The sequence below is a fragment of the Oenanthe melanoleuca genome, chromosome 1 (assembly GCF_029582105.1).
Source record: "Oenanthe melanoleuca isolate GR-GAL-2019-014 chromosome 1, OMel1.0, whole genome shotgun sequence".
Lineage (NCBI taxonomy): Eukaryota > Metazoa > Chordata > Aves > Passeriformes > Muscicapidae > Oenanthe > Oenanthe melanoleuca.
The window spans coordinates 41,445,715-41,468,210 of record NC_079333.1 but is presented as its reverse complement, the minus strand read 5'-3'; the positions used below and the strand labels follow the sequence as shown (position 1 = coordinate 41,468,210).

Here is a 22,496-nt window from a genome sequence, read left to right as displayed (position 1 = left end):
ATCCTGCCACATTACCCAACTACCTGTCAACCTCCTGGGGTACACATGAATCCACCCACAGTCCCTGGGTTCAGAAACACATCTCATAAAGGACAAATTGCAAAGAACTAGCAGTAGGAACATTGCTATTTGGGCAATGTCCTTGGCTACAGGTTCTGCTAGAACAAGGGGATGGACTAGATGACATCTACAGGTGTCTCAACCTCTCTGTGATCATATTCTGTGATTATCAATACAACTTTGATATGCTAGCTTGCCAATAAATATTCACAAATAATGTGGTCCATTATGTTCTAAGATTGTATGCATGCATATTCACCATTAACCCACTGTTTTCTGCTGTTGATGCTTTCAGAGGACAGTTATTTCTTAGGAGACTCTATTATCCTTTTCAATAGCCTGCAGTGATTATTTCAAAACACTGAATTCCAGATAATCAAATCAGTTATAAGTATATATGTACATATATAAGCATATAAGTACATATATACTATATAAGTATACATGTATGTGAAGCTTGAAGAGCTCCATCCCTTCCTAAAAACTTCCTGAAGGGCATGGTGTAGAAGGATGTTCAAGGAAGGGAGGATGAATTAACTCATGTTAATGTCCACACAGGAGTTTAATCTGCTTTATGTTGACTTTAGCTTAATCATCTTTGAAGGGAGATTAAGCTATGGGAACTAAAGACATTTTATGTCTAAATGAAAAGCATCCACACAAGTATTTAAAATGCTTCAAAAGCATCCACTTTATCTTCAGGCTTTTAGTTAATTCACTTAGGACTCCCAAATGCCTGCATGCAGGCAAACCTCCTTTGTTTTATTCAACAGGAAGCCTCTATTTTAGATACAAATTGACACCTAAAGAATGAGGAGTCAGTCCCTTGATGGAACCAAGTTTTAGACAAGAAAGAAGTTTCAGGTGCTGACATCGAAGTATTTGGGTACTCCCTCATCCCTGACTCAAGTCATGTGAGGAGTTAATTTGTGCCTCACATCAGGTTATCACCTTCAGTATTAAAAACAACACTAGGAGGCAAGGCCATCATCAGGCAAGCAGCCAATCTTTAAGTTTCCAACAGTCAGAAGTAGAATAATAGAATCAACACAGAATGATTTGAGCTGGAAGGGACCTTAAAGATTATCTTGTTCCAAACCCTCCTGTCATGAGCAGGGACACCTTCCACTAGCCCAAGAAGAATTCAAATATACCCTATAGCCTTAGTTTCATCAGCACAACTCATCTCCTTAGTCAGGTTAAAAGCACAGGAAAACACCAAACTGGAAGGTGGAGTACGGTAAAAACAAAGTCCTCAATTTTCATAATGTATTTGTACCAGAAATTAGAGTTGCTTTCTTTTTGGTCTACTTTGTTTCCAAATGTTAAGCCTCTTTAAAGGGACCTAAAAAATACATAGAGCTTATTTATATGTAAGATGAGACGAAAGGCTCACTTAACTTCATGTGAACAGTCCATGTAAGATTTCCTTCTAAGGAGCAAGATAGCTCCTGTAAAAACCACATATCCTTTAAGAAAGTTCATGATTATACTTAATTGCCTCCAATGCTGAAACATGACAATCCCTTTCATTTAAAAATGTTTTGAGTACTATATTGTGGATAATTGAATACTGTGTATTGTGAATAAATTTTGGGGACTTAGAGGAGGGAAAGTATCAGGTGCATTTGAACTACATATTTTTGCTTTAGGCTCAATGACTGACCTGTAAATTGAAGGAAAAACTCCAAATGGGATAGACCTGTGACCACAGAATTGCAACCACTTTCTCCACTAAAGTTCTGCTTTGGCAGTGGTTTGCACAAAGATTAATTAAAATGCATCTACTAAAACATGACACTACAGCACACAAACACACACCTCTGTGATTCACTAAAATATGCTCAGCAGCTATTACTAATAAACCAAACACACACTAATTTTGACTAGGTAGCTTATAGAAGAAAGTTAGCCTTTGTGGGTACCTCTAGTTTTCTACCACTCATCCATCTCAAGCTTACAATAGTTGAAACCTTCCGTTTGTAACATGCAAGACGTAAAAAGTATCACAAGCTGTTTATAAAAGGGAATTCTTGCTTGCAGAAATCCTGTAATAAAAGCACACTAGTGATTATTCAAGGCAAGTTTTGTTTTAGCCCCTATGCACTGTAAAAAAAACCACAGCATATCATGAATGGGAACCCCCCCCAAAAGCACAGCCTTGTGCTTTGACCGTGGCACAGTGACATTAATTTCTGGTTTGTTTTAGTGTTAAATTCCAAACCTCCTCTCCACTCAGTCTCCTCTGTGTTGGGTTTTTTTCCTTTTAGCTTGTTATTCTTTGTTTGTTTTGTGGGTTTTCCCCCACCTGCTTGCCTTTGCAGGTTTCTCAGGACAGAAAATAGCTTCTGTAGCCATGTACAGCATTATTTCAGATCCTGAGGTGAGGTCTAAAAACAGAAGTATTACAGAAATGAAGATGTTCCTCAAGGACTCACACTCCACTCTTTCCTATTTCAATCCAAGCTCCTTTTCCCTCCTGTATTCCAAGCAGCTGCATCAACCTGAATATTTGTGTTTATACATGCATTAAAGCAGTTCATATGAACATTTATTCAAGTAAAACAAAGAAAAACTGCATAATAAGATGTGAAATCAACATTCAGTTCCCTTGCCAAGGGTGCTGCATGACAAAACCAATCAAGCAACCATCTCTATCAGCAATGATGGGGCTCAAGAGATTCTGGAGAGCTCTCTTCCATGACAAAGAAGACAAAGAAAGGGGTTTCTACAATTGCTCAGATCCTTGCAAAACAGGGAGAAATTTAGTGCCAAAGCCAGCACAAAGTAGGAGTACTGCTGCAGCAGAAACAGTGCTTCTGTTTTCCACAGCAGGTGCTGCTCTGCCTGGAGAAAGAAAGCACGTGGCAGCAACCAGCAAAGAGCACTGAGCATGTTGTTTCACACCCCAGTACTGCAATGGGAAAGACTAAGTGGTTTTCAACAAGGGGTTTCCAGGTTTGCCCTCAACTAGCCCAGTGATGCTGGGGCTGTGTGATTAAAATGGAAAATGCATTGGCTATTAGAATTTACATCTCTCTCCAATAACAGTATGACATCACATTTTCATGAAATCTGGCTTTTTATTTAAAGGTGGCTGGCTCTAGAGGATAAGCACAGCCTTCTCCATGGTAAACTGTCAGAAGCAAAACTGTGCAAAAATTTCTGAAGTTGTCTAATATTTCTGTGATCTCTTTCCTGAGTAATCTAAATAGCAAGATGTGTGTCTAATGCAACATGAAGTACTTCCTGAAGGGAAGTAGAGATCAATTACTGTGCAACATTTCTGAAACTAATAAAATAGAAGGTGCTTATTCCCTCCCTCAATGATTTCAGAACCTTGGTATTTTCAGAGCTAGTAACAAACAGAAGTACTCTGGGTAAAGTGAAAGCTTCATCTAGATACTCAGTGCTAGTTACTGGACTCTAAACTGGGGGGAAAGCAAGCAAACAAAAACAAACAAATAAACAAAAACAACCCTGAAACAAACAAAAACAAAAAACAAACCATAAAACAAGGAGCCAAAACGCCCAGCCCTACCAAAAAAACTCAAAGAAAACAAACACAAAACCCTACCCTAAACCAAAACAAAAAAACTCACTCCTCCAAACCCACTAGTTTAAAATAATGAATTAAAAGTCACTGAGCATACTTACACATCATTTTCTTTCCTGTGTGTCATGTTTTAAGTCCTATGGATACTGAAGATTTTACACGATTATTTTCCCTGAAGGGCATACTTATCTCAGAAAAGAGTGCACTACACATCACATTTCCTTCCTGAGAATTCTAATTACAGTTTGAGAAGTCAAGGACACACTAGTCATGGCTGATAAGCTGGCCAGATGGGTGAGTAAGCAAGTGATACAACCCTGCTAGGAGCTCATTAACTTGATTATCTTTGGTTTATGTGCATAATTTACAATGTTTATACAAGGTCAACCAAGATGTGAGGTACCAATCACCATTTCTGCCACAGCAAGACCTGCTATTACCTCTTTAAAACACAAGAAATTGCTTTCATTCTGCGTCTTGACAACTGAAACCCACCTTATTTCCCTTTTTAGACATGGGAACAACTCACTGTGGCAACTAGGGGAGACATAAGAGTAGATTTTAACAGCAGCTTTCCACACATTCAGTGCTCTTCCTGTTTGCTGATTTAATTTTCATTTTATCTGAAGACTCCAGTACACTTAAAATCTGCTAGCACTTACAGATTGCTTTGCAGTAGTGCAAGAGATGTCAGATTTCTAGGATTTACTGAAAAAAACCTGTCTGCTACAGTTGGCTCTCCAAGTTGTTATTATTTCAGATGTTTAAGATAAATTACAAAGTAGAAGTGCTGCTGACAGACTTCACAGAACCCCTTTACAACAGAAAGATAAAGCCTTGAAAGATTAAGTATTTAACTGAGACACAGTTTTATTTTTTCATAAGTAGTATTTCAGATGCCAGAAATAACTCATATCAAAGCAAGCTGAAAAAGAAAAGACCAACTATTTTCATTTGGACATTGTCTTGAATTGGAAATATGAACATAAGAGTCTAAATTTAGGGATTTAGGGTTACTCCAACTATTGGACAGTTTAGCAGTCTGTGAGGAGCAGCTGAGGGAGCTGGGGGTGTTTAGCCTGGAGAAAAGGAGGCTCAGGGGGGACCCATCACTCTGCAGCTGCCTGAAAGGAGGGGGAGCAAGTTTGGGGTCATTCTCTTCTCCCAGAAAAGAAAACAGCTTCATTTTGTGCCAGGAAAGGTTTAGATCGAAAATAATTAAAAAGTTCTTTACAAAAATAATTGTCAAGCATTGGAAGAGGCTGCCCAGGGAGGTGGTGTAATCACCATCCCTGGAGATATTCAAAGGAAACAGATGTGGCATTCTTCTAGAGCTGTCTTTCAACCTCACTAAACACTTACAACAAGTTGGATTTGAAATCCACTCTTCAAAGTCCTCCTTGGGTCTCCAGGTGAATATCTGCTGCATGAAGTTGCTACAGGTAAACTATCATCACTATATAGAAAGCAAAGTCAAGGTTATCATAACTTCAGAGATGAAAGCCCTGTTCCTCTCAACATCTGTTTTATGGCTTTTTACACATTGCAACCTACAAAATGACTTAAGTCATCAGTTTTAAACACAGAGATAATCTATGCTATCAGCATCAGCTATTCTGGTGTCTGTTCCATGTTGAGGAACAAGGAAAACACTGAGCCATTGAGCAGTCCCTGCCATCAGAACTCCACATTTCAGCCCTGCATTTCATCTTCACAAATAGCTAAGGATGATTTAAGCTCCCAGGTGGTGCTGCTATTGGTAACAGACAAAGATGGGTACACAAAAAATATTAACTTATTTTCCAACTGATTTCCAGGCTGGAAGGCTTAATATCCTTGTCCCTGCAGGTCCACACTTCACTGCCTTGTTCCCCATCACACAAACCTGCAACTGCAGGTTGCAACACAGAGAGCAGAACTCATTATCCCCAGTAAGGGCTTTCCTTGGAGGATTTTTGCTCCTTAATGCCTCTGGTTTTCTTCTATATTTACAAAATATGGGGAGGGTGGAACTCTTATCAGTTCATGCCAAAGGATTAACATAATATAAGAAAATCCAGATGCTTGTAAGTAAATTTTCCTATTTCAACACTGTGTTCACATTTTTGGTGCTCTGTACTCTCCTCTCCCCCATCCCTTAATCCAACTATCTGTTCAGCATTTGAAATACTGGACTTTCCATAAACTAGACTGTCCTGGTTAGATAGGCAACAGTTTTTCAGAAGATCTACCTTGACTATTTAAGAGAATCTAGCACCACCGAGACTTTTCAAATCTTTTAGGATTCACTGACTTCAGGAATAACATGAAGAGAAGGTAGTTTCTCCATGATAGCCTCAGGAACCCACATATTCAAAACAGCATTCTTTCTCCAACATGGAAAAATCATCAAGGGGCCAGGAGAATTAGAATTGGTGAGAGACTTGGGACCACCCTGGACCCTCCTGATTGGTGCCTATCAGGTGGTGAGCACACTAATATTTAAATTAAAGCTCAATTCAGCCTTGGCTGTGTTTTGTGGATGTTAGTAAACAAACAGTTGTTTTATATTTTTGATCTATGTCCTGCTTACAGAGCCCTTTTGCAGCTGGTTCAAGATACACGAGGAAGTTGGCCCAAACACTCCACAGAAATGCTTAAGCTATGTCTGTCTTGGCAGCAAAATCATTACAGATGATCAGCCTAGAGGTAATGGTGCTGATATCCATAGTGTGTAAGATCCTTTGCTATAAACAGTCTAAAAAGGGAGAAAAATACAGTGACAGATGCTCTATACAGAAGCATATGTTTTAGTCCTCTTGCAAAGATTCCTCCCACACAGACAGAATATGACTTCTTTGGTTTATACACAAATTGATCTGCATTAGTTTTGAGAAGTGCTCAGCTCCCTCCACTGACTACAGAACAAATACAACACGGGCTTTCTGCACCTACATCTGTTGTCTGCAAGTTCCCTTTTATAATTGGTTTATAGAGGAACAACTGCAAGTTGTACATAGGAGCAAGTAATTGACATTTCTTCTGCAAACTGAGCATGATCAGCTTCCAAAACACTTGCACATCTCCAGCATCTCTGCTTTCACAAACAGCACTCCAAAAACCCAGACAGTGGACAAGAGCAGGAAGGAAAAAACCCAACATTTTTCAAGCACTGTTCTATGCTACTATTTCTTCTCTTTTCCCCTGACATATCAGACACTACTAATGTGATACATCACTGCTCCAGTCCCACAAGACAGTTCCCACATTCTTTGCTTCTATAAAGAACTGCAAAAGAAATTTTAAATTAAAATAGCTTTAATTAAATAGTGAAATCTAGGTGAACAGAAAGCAGTCTAGTATAAACTAGTTTACACCTTCTGTAACACTTGTAACAGCTAAACCACTTAGCTCACTGCAGCATAAAATAATTAAAATAATTCAACACTTTTGAGAAAATACAGAACAGTTACCTCAGGAAGTGTTTCATGGTGATGGTTTGGTTTGTGCTGCTAGAGCTGTAATATATGGATCACTGATGACCTCTTCTTCACAGGTGATATTAGTGCTGTAGAAATAGAATTGAGACTTTTTTACAGATAGGAAAAAAAGGGATACTTCAGTTTTTTGAAATTGCTCTTGAAACAAACATCTATGTAAATATAAGGCAAATATATTAAGAAAAAAATACCATGTAAATAAAAACAAAATGAAAAATCATAAAGTGTTCACACTTCAGCCTGAGCACATATTTGACCAGACTATGCTACTCATGGTTTTTTTTCAGAGAAGTAAAAAACTTGAATAAGAATAGAGAAATAAATGAAAAAGCTTGAAAAAGTATCTAGACATTTTCAAAAGCTTCTTGTGTTCTTCAAAGGTCTGTCTGGTTCACAGCAACTCCCAAGCAGCAGCTTCAAGAGCCATTCAGTTCACTCTGCTGTTAGAAGTCCTCATAATTCACATAATACATATTATAGAATAAAAAAATATGCTGAGTTGGAAGGGACCAATAAGGGTTATTGGGCCCAATTCCTGGTCCTGTGCAGGGCACCCCAAGTGTCACACCATGTGCCTGAGAGCATTGCCCAAACACTTCTTGAATTTAGAGTTCCTAAAATACAGTTGACCAGGCTGCCCATTGTAATCTTGTGTCCTGTGGTTAATATTCATTATGATTAGCAGATAGTTCCAGCAGAGGAGAAAAAGGAAGAATTCATGAAAAAACTTCATAAATATAACTCTGCCTGTGCACTGTAGACTCAACCTAGTCACCACCTCTTTAAGTTTCTAAAATTAAGTATTAATATACAATTCAAGTATTCATTGATAAAAGATGCAGACTTCTCAAATTACTGTACTTCATGTCTTGTAAAGGGCAGTAAAACATTTTTACTTGCTGCCAGAAAACAAGACACTGCCACACAGGTCTGCTATGAGGACAACTCAATCCAACACTTAAAGGGATCAAGATCATGGTTTCAAGCTCTCTACTGATACAAACCACACACAAAGGCCTGAATAGAAATTCTGTTGTTAAGAAATCATTTTTCCTTAGCACTGCATACTGAAAAGTACTGATGGCCTTAAGAGATCTGACCCTTTTTGTCACAAATTTAGAAATCTAGGGAACTTCAAACCTATTTTCTTCTGCAGGACCTATCAGCAATAATGGGATAAAAATCTCCTTGCCCTACCATGTTCTTATATTCTTTCCTCTCTGTAACTTGCAAATTTTGTACTGTGCTATTGCCTGTTGACAGGAACAGAACAAGCATTTAAGTTCTGAAAAATACAGCTATCTTGTTGGATTACATCACATACAGCTTACTAAAAAGATACAATCCCTGAACTGTGAAAGCTTCCTTCATTTATATTGTTTTTGACTGGCTGAATCATGTTGCTGTCCCCTGAATACAGCTGTAATTGGTGCTGGCTGCAGTGACACCTGTTTGCAAGGGCAGAGATGCAACTGGTTCATTAAAGAACACAAGGGGCAGGCTCCAAACACTTCCTGCTACAGCTTTTTATAGGTCTTCTATGGCAGTGAGCACAGGAGATAGCAAAAACTGGAGGGGATGTAACCTGCTCCCCTTCTCCAGTCTAATAATTTGCTGTTTAAAAGATATAGCTTGTGAAAGATTCTCACAGCTGAGTCTCAGCATTTTAACATCAACTTGAACACAGGAAGCTCCACCACAAAATTTGACCCATAAGGGCATCAGTGTAAGGAACACACCAGAAGTGCCAGAAGCTGTCAAATCAACCCCCTCTAAAAGTGCATGCTAGTCTCAGCCTTTGAGGTCAGCTCCTTCTTGATTCTGACCAAGGTGCTTGCTGAAAATCATGCTGCTTCATTATTACTGCTTTAAAACGAAGAGAAATTCCACTTGTCCTAACTCCAGAAATGGCTCATACAAACATGGCATGGTGGAGCTTCAAGATGCTATCTCTTTAAGAATAGTTATCAGCTCCAGCCAACTATAAATTATAAATCTGTTTTCAATGCTCATTAAAAATTAGAGCATCACTGTAGCTGTTCAGAGACCCTTGGATTCTATGCAGAAAGTTAAACTGAAAAGAGGATAGTTGATTGAAAAAAGAAAAAACTAAGTGGCACAACAAGCATGATAAGTGGTTAAAAGTGCTTATTTTGGATCTCTTCAAAAGCCCACACTTGAAATCACAAGAATAAATTTTCCTTGCTCTCTCCCTTTTAATTAAAATGTGTGTGGGGAAGTTTACAGAAAGAAACTTCACTGCTGAAGATCTGATGCCATAGAAGTAAATATCAAAGCCCAAATATCCTCAGCACAGGGAGAAAGAGTTCACTCTGCAAGTTCACCAGCCAGTTCCCTGCAGTACAGGCCCAGCTAATAACTGGGTCCATAGGAAGCTCATGGCCTCAAAATCAATTTCCAGAGGAACAAAGCAATCAAATCCCACCTGACACTATTAACAATAGGGCTTTAAGATCCAGAGGCAAGACTTCCATCTCAAAAAAATATAGGGAATCTATGCTGCTGTCTTGGTTCATAAGGTAAAAAGTCTAATTTTTGTGTATGGCAGACAGCCTTTCTAAATGCTGTCATCTGCTAAGTACAGGGATAGAAATCAACACTATCCTCTGTGGATCTTGCAACGATTCACTTCTGTGTACACACATATACAGATGGCATTAATCTATTTACATCCTGGATAAACTGAGAAGCTGAATCAGGTGAGAATTTACAGTCATCTTTAAACAAGTAGGACTGGAAGGCAGCATTTTCTATTTTCATATATCTCCATAAGTGATCCTCTAGAGTTCAGTAAAGATCTTCTGTGAAGAAAACAGCATTTAAATTCTTAAAAATTATTATTACCACAATTTACAACTAAGTTCAACTATTCATAAACCTCTAGAGCCAGAAGACCTTATTTCTGCCAATTTCTTTTTATCTCAAAATGTAATGGATTTCTCATAAATGAAACTTCCAGTGAGGTTGTTATAGCATCTCAGTGAATAGGAAGAACAGCCCTAGCTTAGGATAATAAGCTCTATCAACAATTTAGAATTTACAAAAAAAATAATTTGCTATTAGGTTTGAAGTTTTTTCTTTGACATGAAGAGACTCATCCATGTTCTAAGGCTCTATGTTGAGAATGATGGGGTGATGATGAAGTCTGGGTTTCCCACATGCTCACGTTCTCAGCTTGCAGGATTTTATCCCATACCACATCACTTCCACAAAGCAGCTTCCTACCCCCTCCAACAACACACCCACGAACCCATTCACTGCCAATTGTTTCATCCAGTGTAATTTAAACTAGACAGCAGCTTCCCCTCCTAAAATCAACCACAGCTTTTCTTGGAAGAGATGCAGTACTACTATAATCACATACAACAGCAAAACTATTGCAAGATCTGTCTCCAAATATAAATGAAGCTTTCCTTAAATAAACATCAACTAAATGAATTTATTGTGACTCTATGATCTTTTTTAGTCATATACCAAAGCATGCATCAATCTGAAAGGTTTAGAGTTGCTGAAGGCTTAAAGAAATCACGAGTAAGCCTTAAACGTCACCTCTTTATCTAAAGCTGAGGGTTTGCTTTGTTTGTCTCCAACAAAGCTGCAGATACAGCTGCAGGGAAAAGTTGTGTTATTTAATATAAATCATCATACTTTCAGAGTAAAATATAAACTCAAGATATTCCCTTCACAGTATTTATTTTGCAAGCTAATGGGTATTTGCAACCTGGTATATTGCAAACACTTTTAAATGTATATTCCAATTATAAAGAAAGAATAAGTGTGCTGAAGAAAAAGAAATAAATCAGAAACATTAATGTGAGAAGGCTGGATATAATACTTTGTTTATGTGGACCATTAGATTAACAAAAAAACACCAACAAACCAAGTAATTTATTTTTAAGTTTAGCTGTTGCAGTTTAAAGTGCATTTGAAAGTATGTTCTTCTGAAAGCTACCACCATGCTGTTGACTTCAGGTTGCCACTTTTCTTTCCAGTGGTATTCTGGGTCAGCATCTACTCCTCATTCACCTCCAAAGCCTACATTTATTTATTTCTGAGGGAAAATAGGCTTGAGCCTTATGTCACCAAAAGTGTTTTGCTACTGTATATTCCTTTTTCTTTCGATGATGGGAATGCTAGTGCTTCTGTATCTCAAACACCAATCTGAGATAACTAGAACTGGAAAGGGGAAGAATAGCTGATACACATTATGAAATGTCCCTTGAGGTCCTGGGGGATAGCAAGCTGGCTGGAAGCCAGCAGCATGCAAAGACTCTGGGCTGCATGAACACAAGCAGAGCCAGTAAGGAGATTGAGGGAAGAGATTATCTTCCTCTGCTCAGCACTCTGGGCCATATTTAGACACTGCCTAGTTTGGGGCCCCAGCAATACATAAAAGACACCAAAAAATTTAAGAGAGCTAAGCAGAGGCCACTGGCATGACAGGGGAGATGAGCTTCAAGGCAGGTACAGCTTTGGAGGGACATAACAGCACCTCCAGAGCCTATGGGGATGTCACTGAAAAGTCAAGAGACAGAGTCTTCACAGGACAGCAAGGGGAAAAACAACAGGCAAAAACTTGCACAGGAGAGGTTCAGCCTGGATACAAGGCAAAAATTTTTCCCCAGGAGGTCAGGCAGAGGCACAGGTTGCTCAGAGACACTTTGAGGTTTCAAGTCCCAACTCACCAAATGAAGCCCTGAGAAGCCTGACCTCAAAGCTGACCCTGCTGTGGGCAGGAGCTTGGGCCAGAGGTAGTCTGAGGTCCCTTCCAGCCTTTGATTTTCTGCTTCCCCCATAGTCACTCTTACAGAGTGATCTCAGATATCCTCTGTTATACCCAAATACTCTTAGTACTATGGTGCTACAGAGATACAGCTGACAGGGTGCCCAAATGCCTGCTATTTTATCAGTTCAAGAGCTACCCACTCCTCAATATACTTTGCAATGTTTCCCAAGAAACAAGCTCAGCTTTAGGATGGAACAAAATCATCCCCTCTCTTGTCTCTCCCCAGTCCTCCAACCAAAACTGTCCACCATAAAATTTGACCATAAACAAGTCATATTATGCCCTACAATTCAAGAATGAGAGTCTACAAGAGTCATGCCAATGAAAAACACACAACACAGAGAAACCCCCAAATACAAATAAAACCCCAACAACTCTAGGTCCCCAGTTTTGTAAGCCATTCTAATTCTAAGCAAGTGTTGTTTGTCCTGCCATCCCATGGAATAGACATATACTTTCTTGCATTCATGCCCAAAGGTGGCATAAAAAACACTTCAAGTGTGTTAAACTAGTAAAAACAGAGGATCTTCATCTCAATCACAGAATAATCATTTATAGGTCTTTGCATGTTATAGCAGCAACATTGCTCAGACCTCTCCAACTCAGAGGACATCCTGGGAAATGGTTCTATTGCCAGAAAAGCTCTCAAAAACAGGTCACCTGTTCCATGCAGCTCAAAAGTTTTGTGTTGGCTAGAAGTGATTTTGACTGACTCCAAATGGATGCAGCCACTGGCAGGGCTCACCTTAGAGATCAAAAGTGGATGCCTGTTTTGTGTGAGCTCAGTTTCCCATCTCAGTACAGAAGGGTATTTTCATTTCCATGTGCTAGGATGAGGCTGTATTCAAGGTCAAGCATTCTTTAGAGGAAAATCTTGGAACAAAATGTCACACTTGACTGATGACCCTAATAAGCAAGACTTCAGTCACACTGTCACAGGTAGTAACAGTTTTTCCACTTTTAATCTTCATCACACATTGACATTTTACATTTCTGTATTTCACTAGGAGAGCAAGGGCAAGGCTAGATATGAAGTAAAATTTAACTGAATTTTAGTTCTGTGACCGTAAGTACATATCACACAATTACTTAATAAAAAGAAAAAGAGGCCTGAATAAAACTTTAAAATCACAGCAGAGTCAGGGAGTCAGAGGGCACAAAACCCCAGCTTCTCTTAAGCTACAGAAGAGGGCTTTGAAAGCCTCTAATTTTGTAGTTCTAACTTAGCATTTCAGTCCATTACTGCCTCTTCAAAGCATTAGGACTGTAAGAAAGGATCAAGAGGTCTTACAATTCTTGTGAGAGACAGTCATGTAGGATTGCATTTGAGTAAAAGAGAACTTACTTGTCAAATCTCACATGGCAAGTTACCTCTAACACCACTGAATTCAGCCTATATGGTGTAATTCCTCTGCAGATTTTGGCTCAGTGACACCCCACACTTTGATGAAAGTAACATCAAATCAGAACTCAGCATTGTAGAGGCATCTCCACATTTCAATGTAGATCTCTGTCCTTTAAAAGAAAAGGCTGGGGTTCACTACCTGACTATTCAAAGCAAACTAAATCCCAGAAATCCAATAAAGGAAATGTTCATGCATACAGATGCACTTTGCATGCAGAACTGTGACAATAGCCTACTTTTTCCAATTTTTATTAGCCCTGCTCTATTACAATGTTGAGAGATGTAAAGAAAGGACAAAACTATATGAAGTCACTTTAGGTCACTGGTGAAGACTTTGCTCGGTACTAATAATTCTATTTATAATAATAAATCTATTTCTCATAATAAATACAAAGGTAAAAATAGAGAAAGCTGTCCACAATCCAGAATACTATAAACTTCCAGAAATGTAAATCAGATACCTAAATTCAACAGGAATTAAAATATCCAAGTCTTGTCTCTGTCTATAGTGTGTCCATCCTTAACAAGCTCATTTTACACATGGAGGAGAGTGTATTTTACCCAGAAGGGCAGAGAGTAAATGACATATCAGCTAAAGATTAAGTTCTCATGCTTGAAAACAGCCTTCAAAATATAGCAAGTTCCTCTGCCCCCCCTCCCTCATGCATTATAAAAAGGCATAATTTTTAGTCTTCTCATGAATTTTCTCTTGAAATTCATGTTCACCCAGGAGAAGAGCAGCTTTATCTGGGTTGCTCACATGTGTCTACATGATTTGCAGTGGAATGTTTCTGGCCCACTTGCTCTGTTGCCAGACACACTGTACGACAGCTTGTATTGCAAGGCAATGTGCTCTAAATAAAACATCACACTTTGTAGCAAAAATCCTTCAAGTTTAGGATAAATCCTGCAAGGCTAGATACACAAAATCCAAAGAGGCTGCCTGGCTACCTCCCAGACTAATTACTGCAGAAGTTGCATGGAAAAAATCCCAAAATTACTGTTTCTAAAAGTGAATGGCTGATGTGCTTTAGCTCTCCCTCCCCTCTAGGTTTCCATTCCATTGCCTAGAGATGAGTGGAGGGCACAAGTTAAAATGCAAAGATGAAGTATTCCCTCACCACCAAAATTACCTGAAGTCTAGATTTGCTTTAGAGCCCTATCAATTCCTAACAAACAATAGTTTCTGGGGAAGAAACATCATCCTATCAACAGGTTACATACCGATCTGCACTGTCAATAGATTTAAATTTCCATTCCCCTACCTTTCCAACATCTGTTACATTTTCTTGGACCAGAGTTAACTCAGCCATCAGATTAATACAACCTCAGTCCAAATATCAGCCTGAAAGCATGTAAAACTGAGGACTAAAATTTAGTTTGTTAACCTCACCCCAAAAAAGCTAAGACAAGGATCCCAGAAGTGTCAGCACAAAAACCAAACTCAGCTTTCGAGCTAGAGGAGCATAAATCAATTTATTTACCCAGGAATCTGATGGAGATCAGACACAATTCATACCAATCTAACAGAAAACTTTTCCATGTGGTGCCATCTTCCCATCATTTCACCAGATTATTTTGGCATGGAAGTGGCAACTTTTCCAAGAGCTCTGAGAGACAAGATGTGCAAGAGTACAGCAAGTAGGATCCATGAGAACTTCTGCATTTCCTTCTGTTGTTTTACTAAGATGGGATTCAGGGATGATGACCTCCCATGCAGTCAGCCAGTTAGATGATGTCATGAAGCATCACACTTGCAAAACCATAAGCATCCTATAGTAAGTGTTATGCACCAGGTGTTTGCTGCCTGCTGCCCTGCAGCTTGCAGGGGGACCACAATAAAAGAGGAACAAACTTATTCAGCAGACAGGAGGATCTAAAATCCCACTGCAGTTATTTTGCAAACTTCATGGCCTACAATTTAATCTCCTGGTTGCTGCTCAGTGAGAGGCTCTGTATCCCAGGAGGCAGGAAATCAGGACAACTCCAAGTACATGCCCTTGCTGGAAGCTCTGGTTATGCATTTGCTGCCCAGAAGGACACATGCAGGGTAGATTGCTCTGGTTTTACCAATGTCTGAAGTCAGGAGAAGTGGAAGAAACAATCTGTGTTTTATCACAGAAACTAGAAACTTTTCTGAAGTTTCTCTAATATGTATTGCAAACTCCACGCTCTGGTTGAACCAGGTTTAAGCCCTTCTTTAGGGAAAAATTTTGAATGGCAACACTTCAAAACAAAAACAAAAACAAACAAGCAAACAAAAATAATTTCAGTGCATATATCAAAATCTGTTGTCCAGACAGACCTATGTACCAGCCAATCTGAAAGAATCACAAGTGTCTTACTAAATTTTTATTTCTATTAACAAGAGCTGTAAGAATGACCACACTAAGACTCCCTTCACCTTTCTGTAGCTTAAGATACCTCTAAGTAGCATCAAAGTCAAACACTGCTTCTACAAGCAGTGGAGAAAGAAAGCTATAATGGAGTTTGGAGACAGGGACAGTCAAAAAAAATGAGGGATAAATCAGCACAAACACCACACTAACACAACAAAGTAAGAAGAAAAGGCAATGAAGATCTGCAAAAGGTAAAGATGGAAAGAGTGTTTGAAGGTCAATGAACTCACACCAGCTGTTATACAAGACTTATGAAAGACACTTTCAAGCATGGTGTAGGAACCATTCTTATGTGTGAATTGCACAAAATGTATTTTCTCAACCAAGTAGGAAAAAAAAAGTGAGTGACAAGGGAAGTGTAAGGTGCTGTGGTGCTCTTCTTCTGTCTGCCACTTCCTGCTTGGTTCAACCAGATCCTTTCATTCTTTTGGGTGCCCATTCTCAGACAGAAAAGGATGCTGGCAAAGATTTGATAGTAGAAAGCTGGAAAGAGGGAAAAGGCCACGTGGGAAGAAAAAAGAAAGAAGAAACATGAAAACCGTTGAAAACTCCTCCTGCAACAACATTACCAAGTGGGAAAAGAAACAAAGTAGAGCCAAGAGGAATACAGACTAGGGCAGGATGATTGACAAGATTGCCATAAAGCATTTATTCTTAACACACTGCAACACTGAAAATTTTCTTCCTTCAGTGTCTCTTTCTACTGAGAAAAGTGAGCATAATTTTATTTCTTATAGTCTTACTCTTAACCTCATAAGTGTAAAGTGACAGAAAAATTTCTAAAAGGAAATACATTAAACAAGTTTCCAGAACCCTTGCAGCAGATACACCCATAATAATTCAGCAGTATGAACTGACCTTATCCTTGAGATAGTAACCTGCACGACATGTTGGTCCAGACAAATGAAGTTCAAAGAGGAACATGACTATCTCAGACCACTGGAGATATTTCTGTAATCCTACTTGAAAAACTGGGCAGTAGGTTGTGTGACCTTTTCCTAATTTGTGCTTATGGTATATCCTGTTTCCCATATCATCTTCTGGGAGCACCACCATTTCTTTTCCTTCCTCACTCAGTTCAGCAAGAACTCCTTTTTTTCCTCCTTCAACCCATCTGTTCTCCTCAGGCTGCTTTAACACTGACAGCGTGAGGGCCTAGCAAGCCCAAAATTAACAAACCCCACATTGATTTTAGTGTTTCAGAGGAACAACCTGTTTGATGGCACACATCCAAGCCAATGTTGATATGGATATAGCTTTGTGAGAGCAGAGTGGGAGAAGGAATAAGAGACTTGCTCTTATAACTGCCTGCTAGATGAGGACTATAGTTTCCATGACCACAGGACAGCTTTGTACTAAGGGGCCCAATTTTATCACCTACTCACCCACATGACTGTGCAAGTATTATCAGTGTAGTAACAAACTGTTGTTGTGCCATGGACAAGTCTCAACATCCAAGTCATCCTGATAGATAATGAAAGATAGGGATTTAATTCTATTTTTCAAATATATGAATAAGGCTACTAAAAAAATAAAGAATAAATAAAAATAATTAGAAAACTTATTTTCATCATTGGTACAATCTGTAACTAGCCACAGAAACCCTTGCTCAGTTGAGCAAGTATAATAGTATCAGTTTTGGAGTCCTAGGAAACTTACTGATGCATTTATGGCAGACACAGGCATGGGCACAGGCATGCAATAGGGGTTCAAATAGCAGATGATATAAATATATATTAAGGAATAACTCCTATGCCTGTGAAATTGATAGCCAGGTGTACACAGTCCTAAACAAGCCTTCTTTGCAGAAACTGCCTCTCCCTCTTATGCACCACCAGAAAATATTGGTTCACCACAACCAAGTTAGAAGGATGATACAGAGAGCTGTGGAGTTTGGGTTTGGTCTTGTCCCTTAATTTACCTGAGTATCCTTCCCTGGAAAAGCAAAATACATATAGCTACTACAGAAGCTACATCAGTGTGGAGCAACAGAAATGCTGCTGCCAAGCACTTGAAATTGAAACTGCATAGGATGGGGAAAGGCAGATTGTTTTTAAACAAAACACCCTACACAGATGCTGGAGTAGCTCCAAGCAGGTCCCTGGGGCTGAATACCAAGTTACAGCTGGTGTACTCCCAAAACATTTTCACCTATTTATTCTCAGGTGCTCCAAGAATACACAAGGAAAGGTAAAGAACAAAAGCTGGGAGATTTGCTTGAAAAACATTTGTGCAGACATCTATATTTAAACTAAAATTGCCTGTGAAGTAATTTCCTACCAGAGAGGGAAGAACTGTACAGTTTCCTACAGACACAGTCCTGAGGACCACTACTGCACCTACTTTGCACTAGCAAGTTGCAATTTCACCTGCTTATATTTTCAATTGCTTTCACTTCCAGTCTCTGTAGCTCCTACATGTCTCCTGTTCCCCAGGCTCCTTTTGATGTCTGTGGCTGTATCTGTCTGAACTAGAATGGAGTGCTCAGCCTGTAGATCTGCAGACAGATTAGGATGAGGTAAAAACACTATGCCAAACTGCTCCATTCCACTCAGGTACTTTAACTACTGGGAGGGCTAGAAACTATCTTCTGGAAGGGCCTCTCAGCTGTAACAGAAAACTGAGAAGTGTTTGCTCACTTTTTGCAGGGGAATAGGATACTGCACTCCAGAACAAACAGACAGAAACGCTTGAAGCTGATGAAGTTGGTGTGGGGCTTTATACTGGTTTTATGCTAAAGTGGATGAGAACTGCTCACTAGCTTACAGCTGGGAGGTATTTTAAAGAAACCAATATATTTCATGAAAGGCTCAGTAATTGAATGGGAACACTCCCAAAGCACAAGTCCTGGTGTAGTTTCAGAGGGAGAGTTCAGGTCTCCTGCAGCCAGACTGCTCTGAGACCTGACCCACTGCAAGGCAACTGGAGAAGGTCTTGGAGGATGTGTCAGATACTTAATCCGGATGCAAGCCAAATCACTAGTGTAAACATATCCATAATGTGTCTCAAGGCAAAGTCAGACAGGTCAGTTTGCCACCAAAATGCTTGCTTTGCCTTGAGGAGGAGTGCTCACACAGTGCCACGTACCACCAAGAGTGACTTGGGAAGCTGCTCCCACAGCTTCTGCTGTCATACTTCCCTTTCCACTGCCTGGCAGGAACAAGCAAAATTCCCACCCCCAGCTCAGGCTTGGCAAATCCTGCGGTACAGCACAGCTCAGCACTTGAGCTCAGCTAGGTGGCTGAGCCTGTATCATGTTAGATGGATGCTAAGGATGATCAGCCTGAACAGATAGCCACAGTCCTGCATGAGCACAAACATTCTCCACATCTCTTTACATCAGTCTCATCTTTCATTTTATATTCTCTTACTTTATCCTTTTTGCCTCTTTGGAATCTCACCACCTGGTTTCCTTCTCAGTATTCCAGTAAGTTCTGCTCTAAAGTTTACTTTTCAGGCCTCCTTCCCAAAGCTTGTTTTCAAAGAGTAACATATTTCATGCAGTCCTTTGCCTTGCACTACCAAGCAAAGGATTTAAAAGGAATGTCAAATGAAAGCAGCTTTCCAATCAAGAAAGCTGAGCAGATGTTCATAAAACAAAATTAAAATGTAGTTTTATGAGCCAGAGGGCATTAAATCCAAGAAGATTTGATCTCCAGGCAACCCAAGCTTGTTCTTCTTGCAATTTTCTGCTAGCACTTCAAATGACCCCTTGGGAAAAATAAAGCTTGCCTGGCTTTGTGTAGTTATAATGCCCTGACTGTACAACTGAACATAATTTTTGTTTAAATTGGTTTATAGCTGATCACAGCTTTAAAATACAAGATTATTTAAATACTAGCAGCAGTCTAGAGCCCTACATACACCAGCATTTGTGCAACAGCATTTTCTCTGCAGGCAGCAGAAAGTCTGTTTGTCCAGGGAAGATGATAGATAACAAAATAATCACTTAATGCAACATAGCCCTGAAGTTTACCACTTAAGTATAGCTTAGCTCAGGGGGCTGCAATTCCCTGTCAAGAGTGACAGGAAGATGTTTGATCACAGGAAATTCTTGGGTTCACACATGTCAGTGAAGCTAATGTGATGCTGTCCCATGGTTAATAAAGCCCTGTCTCAAAACTTGAGCTGGCTAAGGATTCATAGACACTTTGGTTATGTGCTTAGCCACAGCAGGTTTTTACACTAACAAGACATGTTCTACTGTGTATCAGTAAGCCAATAGTAAGTTAACAAATGCATTCCATTGCACAATTTTTCCATTGTTTGCTGCTTTCCTGAAATCATCTTCTGCCCATTTTCTGTTTAGAGTGATACATACAGCATCTGATGCTGTCACATGATTTCACTCTTGAAAATCATAGGCTTCCTGTCTCCAAGCTTCTATTAGCCTCGATGATAAGTCATTTGCTACAGTAATGTAGTTTTGCATCAGTTTTAGTTGAAACAGTGCTTAAAATAATGCACAGATCATGAGAACTGAAGAAGTCAAAGGATATTTCTAGATGTAACTCCACCTGTTCAGTTTGGCAGCACAGTGGCCCACATTTTTTAAGACAGTCAGAGAAAAACAGGCTCTCCAAAGAATCAGTAAGTATTATCTGAGCCTGCACTTTGCTAAATAGATAAAACTATGCAACACCTACCAAATTACTACACATAATGAGGCTTTTGCTGTTCTGTTCCTGGGGAGATGAGATGTTCTTATCACATTCAACTGATTGAACTATTCATCGATTTCTGAGTACAAAATAACATTCTTTAAAAATGTGCAATGAAACGTTTGGAACAGAAGGCAATCAGTAAGCTTATTGTAGAGCACAGGGATGATGCAGGATTTTAGAGATGCTATTTTTTCTATTCTATTTCATAAATTAGAATAAAGAGGAGCAGAGGAGGGAGTGAGAGGGGAGCAGAAGAGAAAAGAATGAAAACCTGGATTTAATACAGCATACAAGGCACAAAATAAATTTGTTTCAGTTTCTAAAATGGCTTCTTTGTTTCAAATGCCTTTGTCACAAAAAAACCAGCTTGTTGTGATCTGACTCTTGAGTTGATTGAATTGGGACAAAGGTGTTGTTCTTCCCTCTCCCTCACCGTTCCCATTCTGACATACACTTTTTCTTCCCTCTTTTAGCCATTTCAAAGGAAATTGTAAGAAAAGCAGAAACGGTGAGGACAAAGGGAAACATCAAAGACATCAATCCTGGAATAAACTCGGAGCAAGTGTAACTTCAGCACACAGTGACCATGTGGGGGGATGAAGGGGAGGCGGGGAAGAAGAGAGTGCCGTGGAAAAAAGAAGTCACCATTGTCATGTGCACACGGCGGTGTGAGTGGGGCGCACAGAGGCAGGGCAGGTGCGGCGGGACAAGGCGGGCAGCGGGCAGGGCAGGGCGCGGAGCCCACTGCAGAACCGCAGCGCCGTGCGCCTGGCGGCCGCCCAGTGCCGCCCTCCTCCCGTACCATCATCAAGGATGGGGCCGTTAGAAAAAATAAAAATAATAATAATAATAATAAAAAAAATTAAAAATCAACTACAAATACCCCAGATGCGCAAACCACTCAGCGCCTCCAAATTTCTTTACGCCGCAAGGTCTTTCCATAAAGCGTCCCGCATTCAGAGGGGCAAAACTTCTCTCCCACCGCCGGGCGGGGGACGGGGGAGGGAAGCGGCGCAGGGAGCTGCGATGCGATGCCCGGAGCCGCCTCCCGTCGCTAAGCGACCCGCGGGGCCGCCGCCGGGGCCCGCCGCCGCCGCGCACTCACCGCTCCGCAGCGCTCCATCCCCGCCGCCTCCCGAGCCGTCCTTCCGCGCCGCCAGCGCCGCGGAGCCGCCGCCGCCGCGATCTGGGTCACCCGGCGCGGCGCCCGGCGAAGGTGAGGAGGAGGAGGAGGCGGAGGAAGGCGGGCGGCGGTGCCGCCTACCGGCGAGCGCGGGGGGAGGCTGCGGCGGGGCCCGAACCCGCCCCGCGGGGAGGGGAAGGGGCCGGGACCCACGGCAGCCAACGCGCGGGGCCGCTCCCGGCCACCTGCCCCAGCGCAGGATGCGCCGCTCGTCCTGCGCTTCGGGACCTTCCCCCACTCGAAAGGCGATACCTGGCTGCGCTTCAGGGCAGTCCAGCCACACTAGTACAGTAAAGGTCCTACAGGAAAGCGGGGAACATCTCCGAGGTGTTAAGGCCCCGGCTAGCAGGGGTAGTACTCGGTGAGCCTTTCTCCATATCCCATCCCATCCCCATCCCATCCCATCCCATCCCATCCCATCCCATCCCATCCCATCCCATCCCATCCCATCCCATCCCATCCCATCCCATCCCATCCCATCCCATCCCATCCCATCCCATCCCATCCCATCCCACCCATCCCATCCCATCCCATCCCACCGACCTGTCAAAGCAGTTCAGTGTCCTTTCTCTCTCCCAGCAGTATATCCTGAAGGCTTTTGATCTTCAAAGTTTAAAGTCAGCTAATTGGGATCATAGGCATGTCGTTCTATTTATATGGTTCTCCCCTCCAGGAAAATAACAGCTGTTGTCTGCAGCATCCACAGAATCATTTAAAGTTGCCCAGTGCAGTATCTACTGCCAGTAGGCAAGTAATCTGTGTTCCATCCATCCTTACTGCTGCATGCATCTGTCCAGATGTTCCTTTGAAGCTGTAAGCAGTCTGTCAGGCCACATTGGCATCCCAACATCGGCCAATAGTCTCATGTTCTCAGAAGTCCTTTGAAAATCCTAATTAACCTATCTTTCTAAGTGTTTTCTATGTGTAATTTGAAAGTAGCTTT

The 22,496-nt window shown here is 40.8% G+C and overlaps 1 protein-coding gene across 1 annotated transcript in view; it reads right to left on the bottom strand.

The window, feature by feature from the left end:
- Positions 1 to 21,667, bottom strand: part of ELMOD1 (ELMO domain containing 1) — a 39,544-nt gene extending 17,877 nt beyond the window's left edge. The window contains exons 1-2 of the mRNA XM_056492307.1: positions 21,476 to 21,667; positions 7,069 to 7,163 (exon numbers count right to left, since the gene is read on the bottom strand). Of these exons, the coding sequence (XP_056348282.1) occupies positions 7,069 to 7,085 (17 nt within the window). The 5' untranslated portion in view covers positions 7,086 to 7,163; positions 21,476 to 21,667. The remainder of the gene's footprint in view (positions 1 to 7,068; positions 7,164 to 21,475) is intronic.
- Between the last annotated feature and the right edge of the window lie 829 nt (positions 21,668 to 22,496).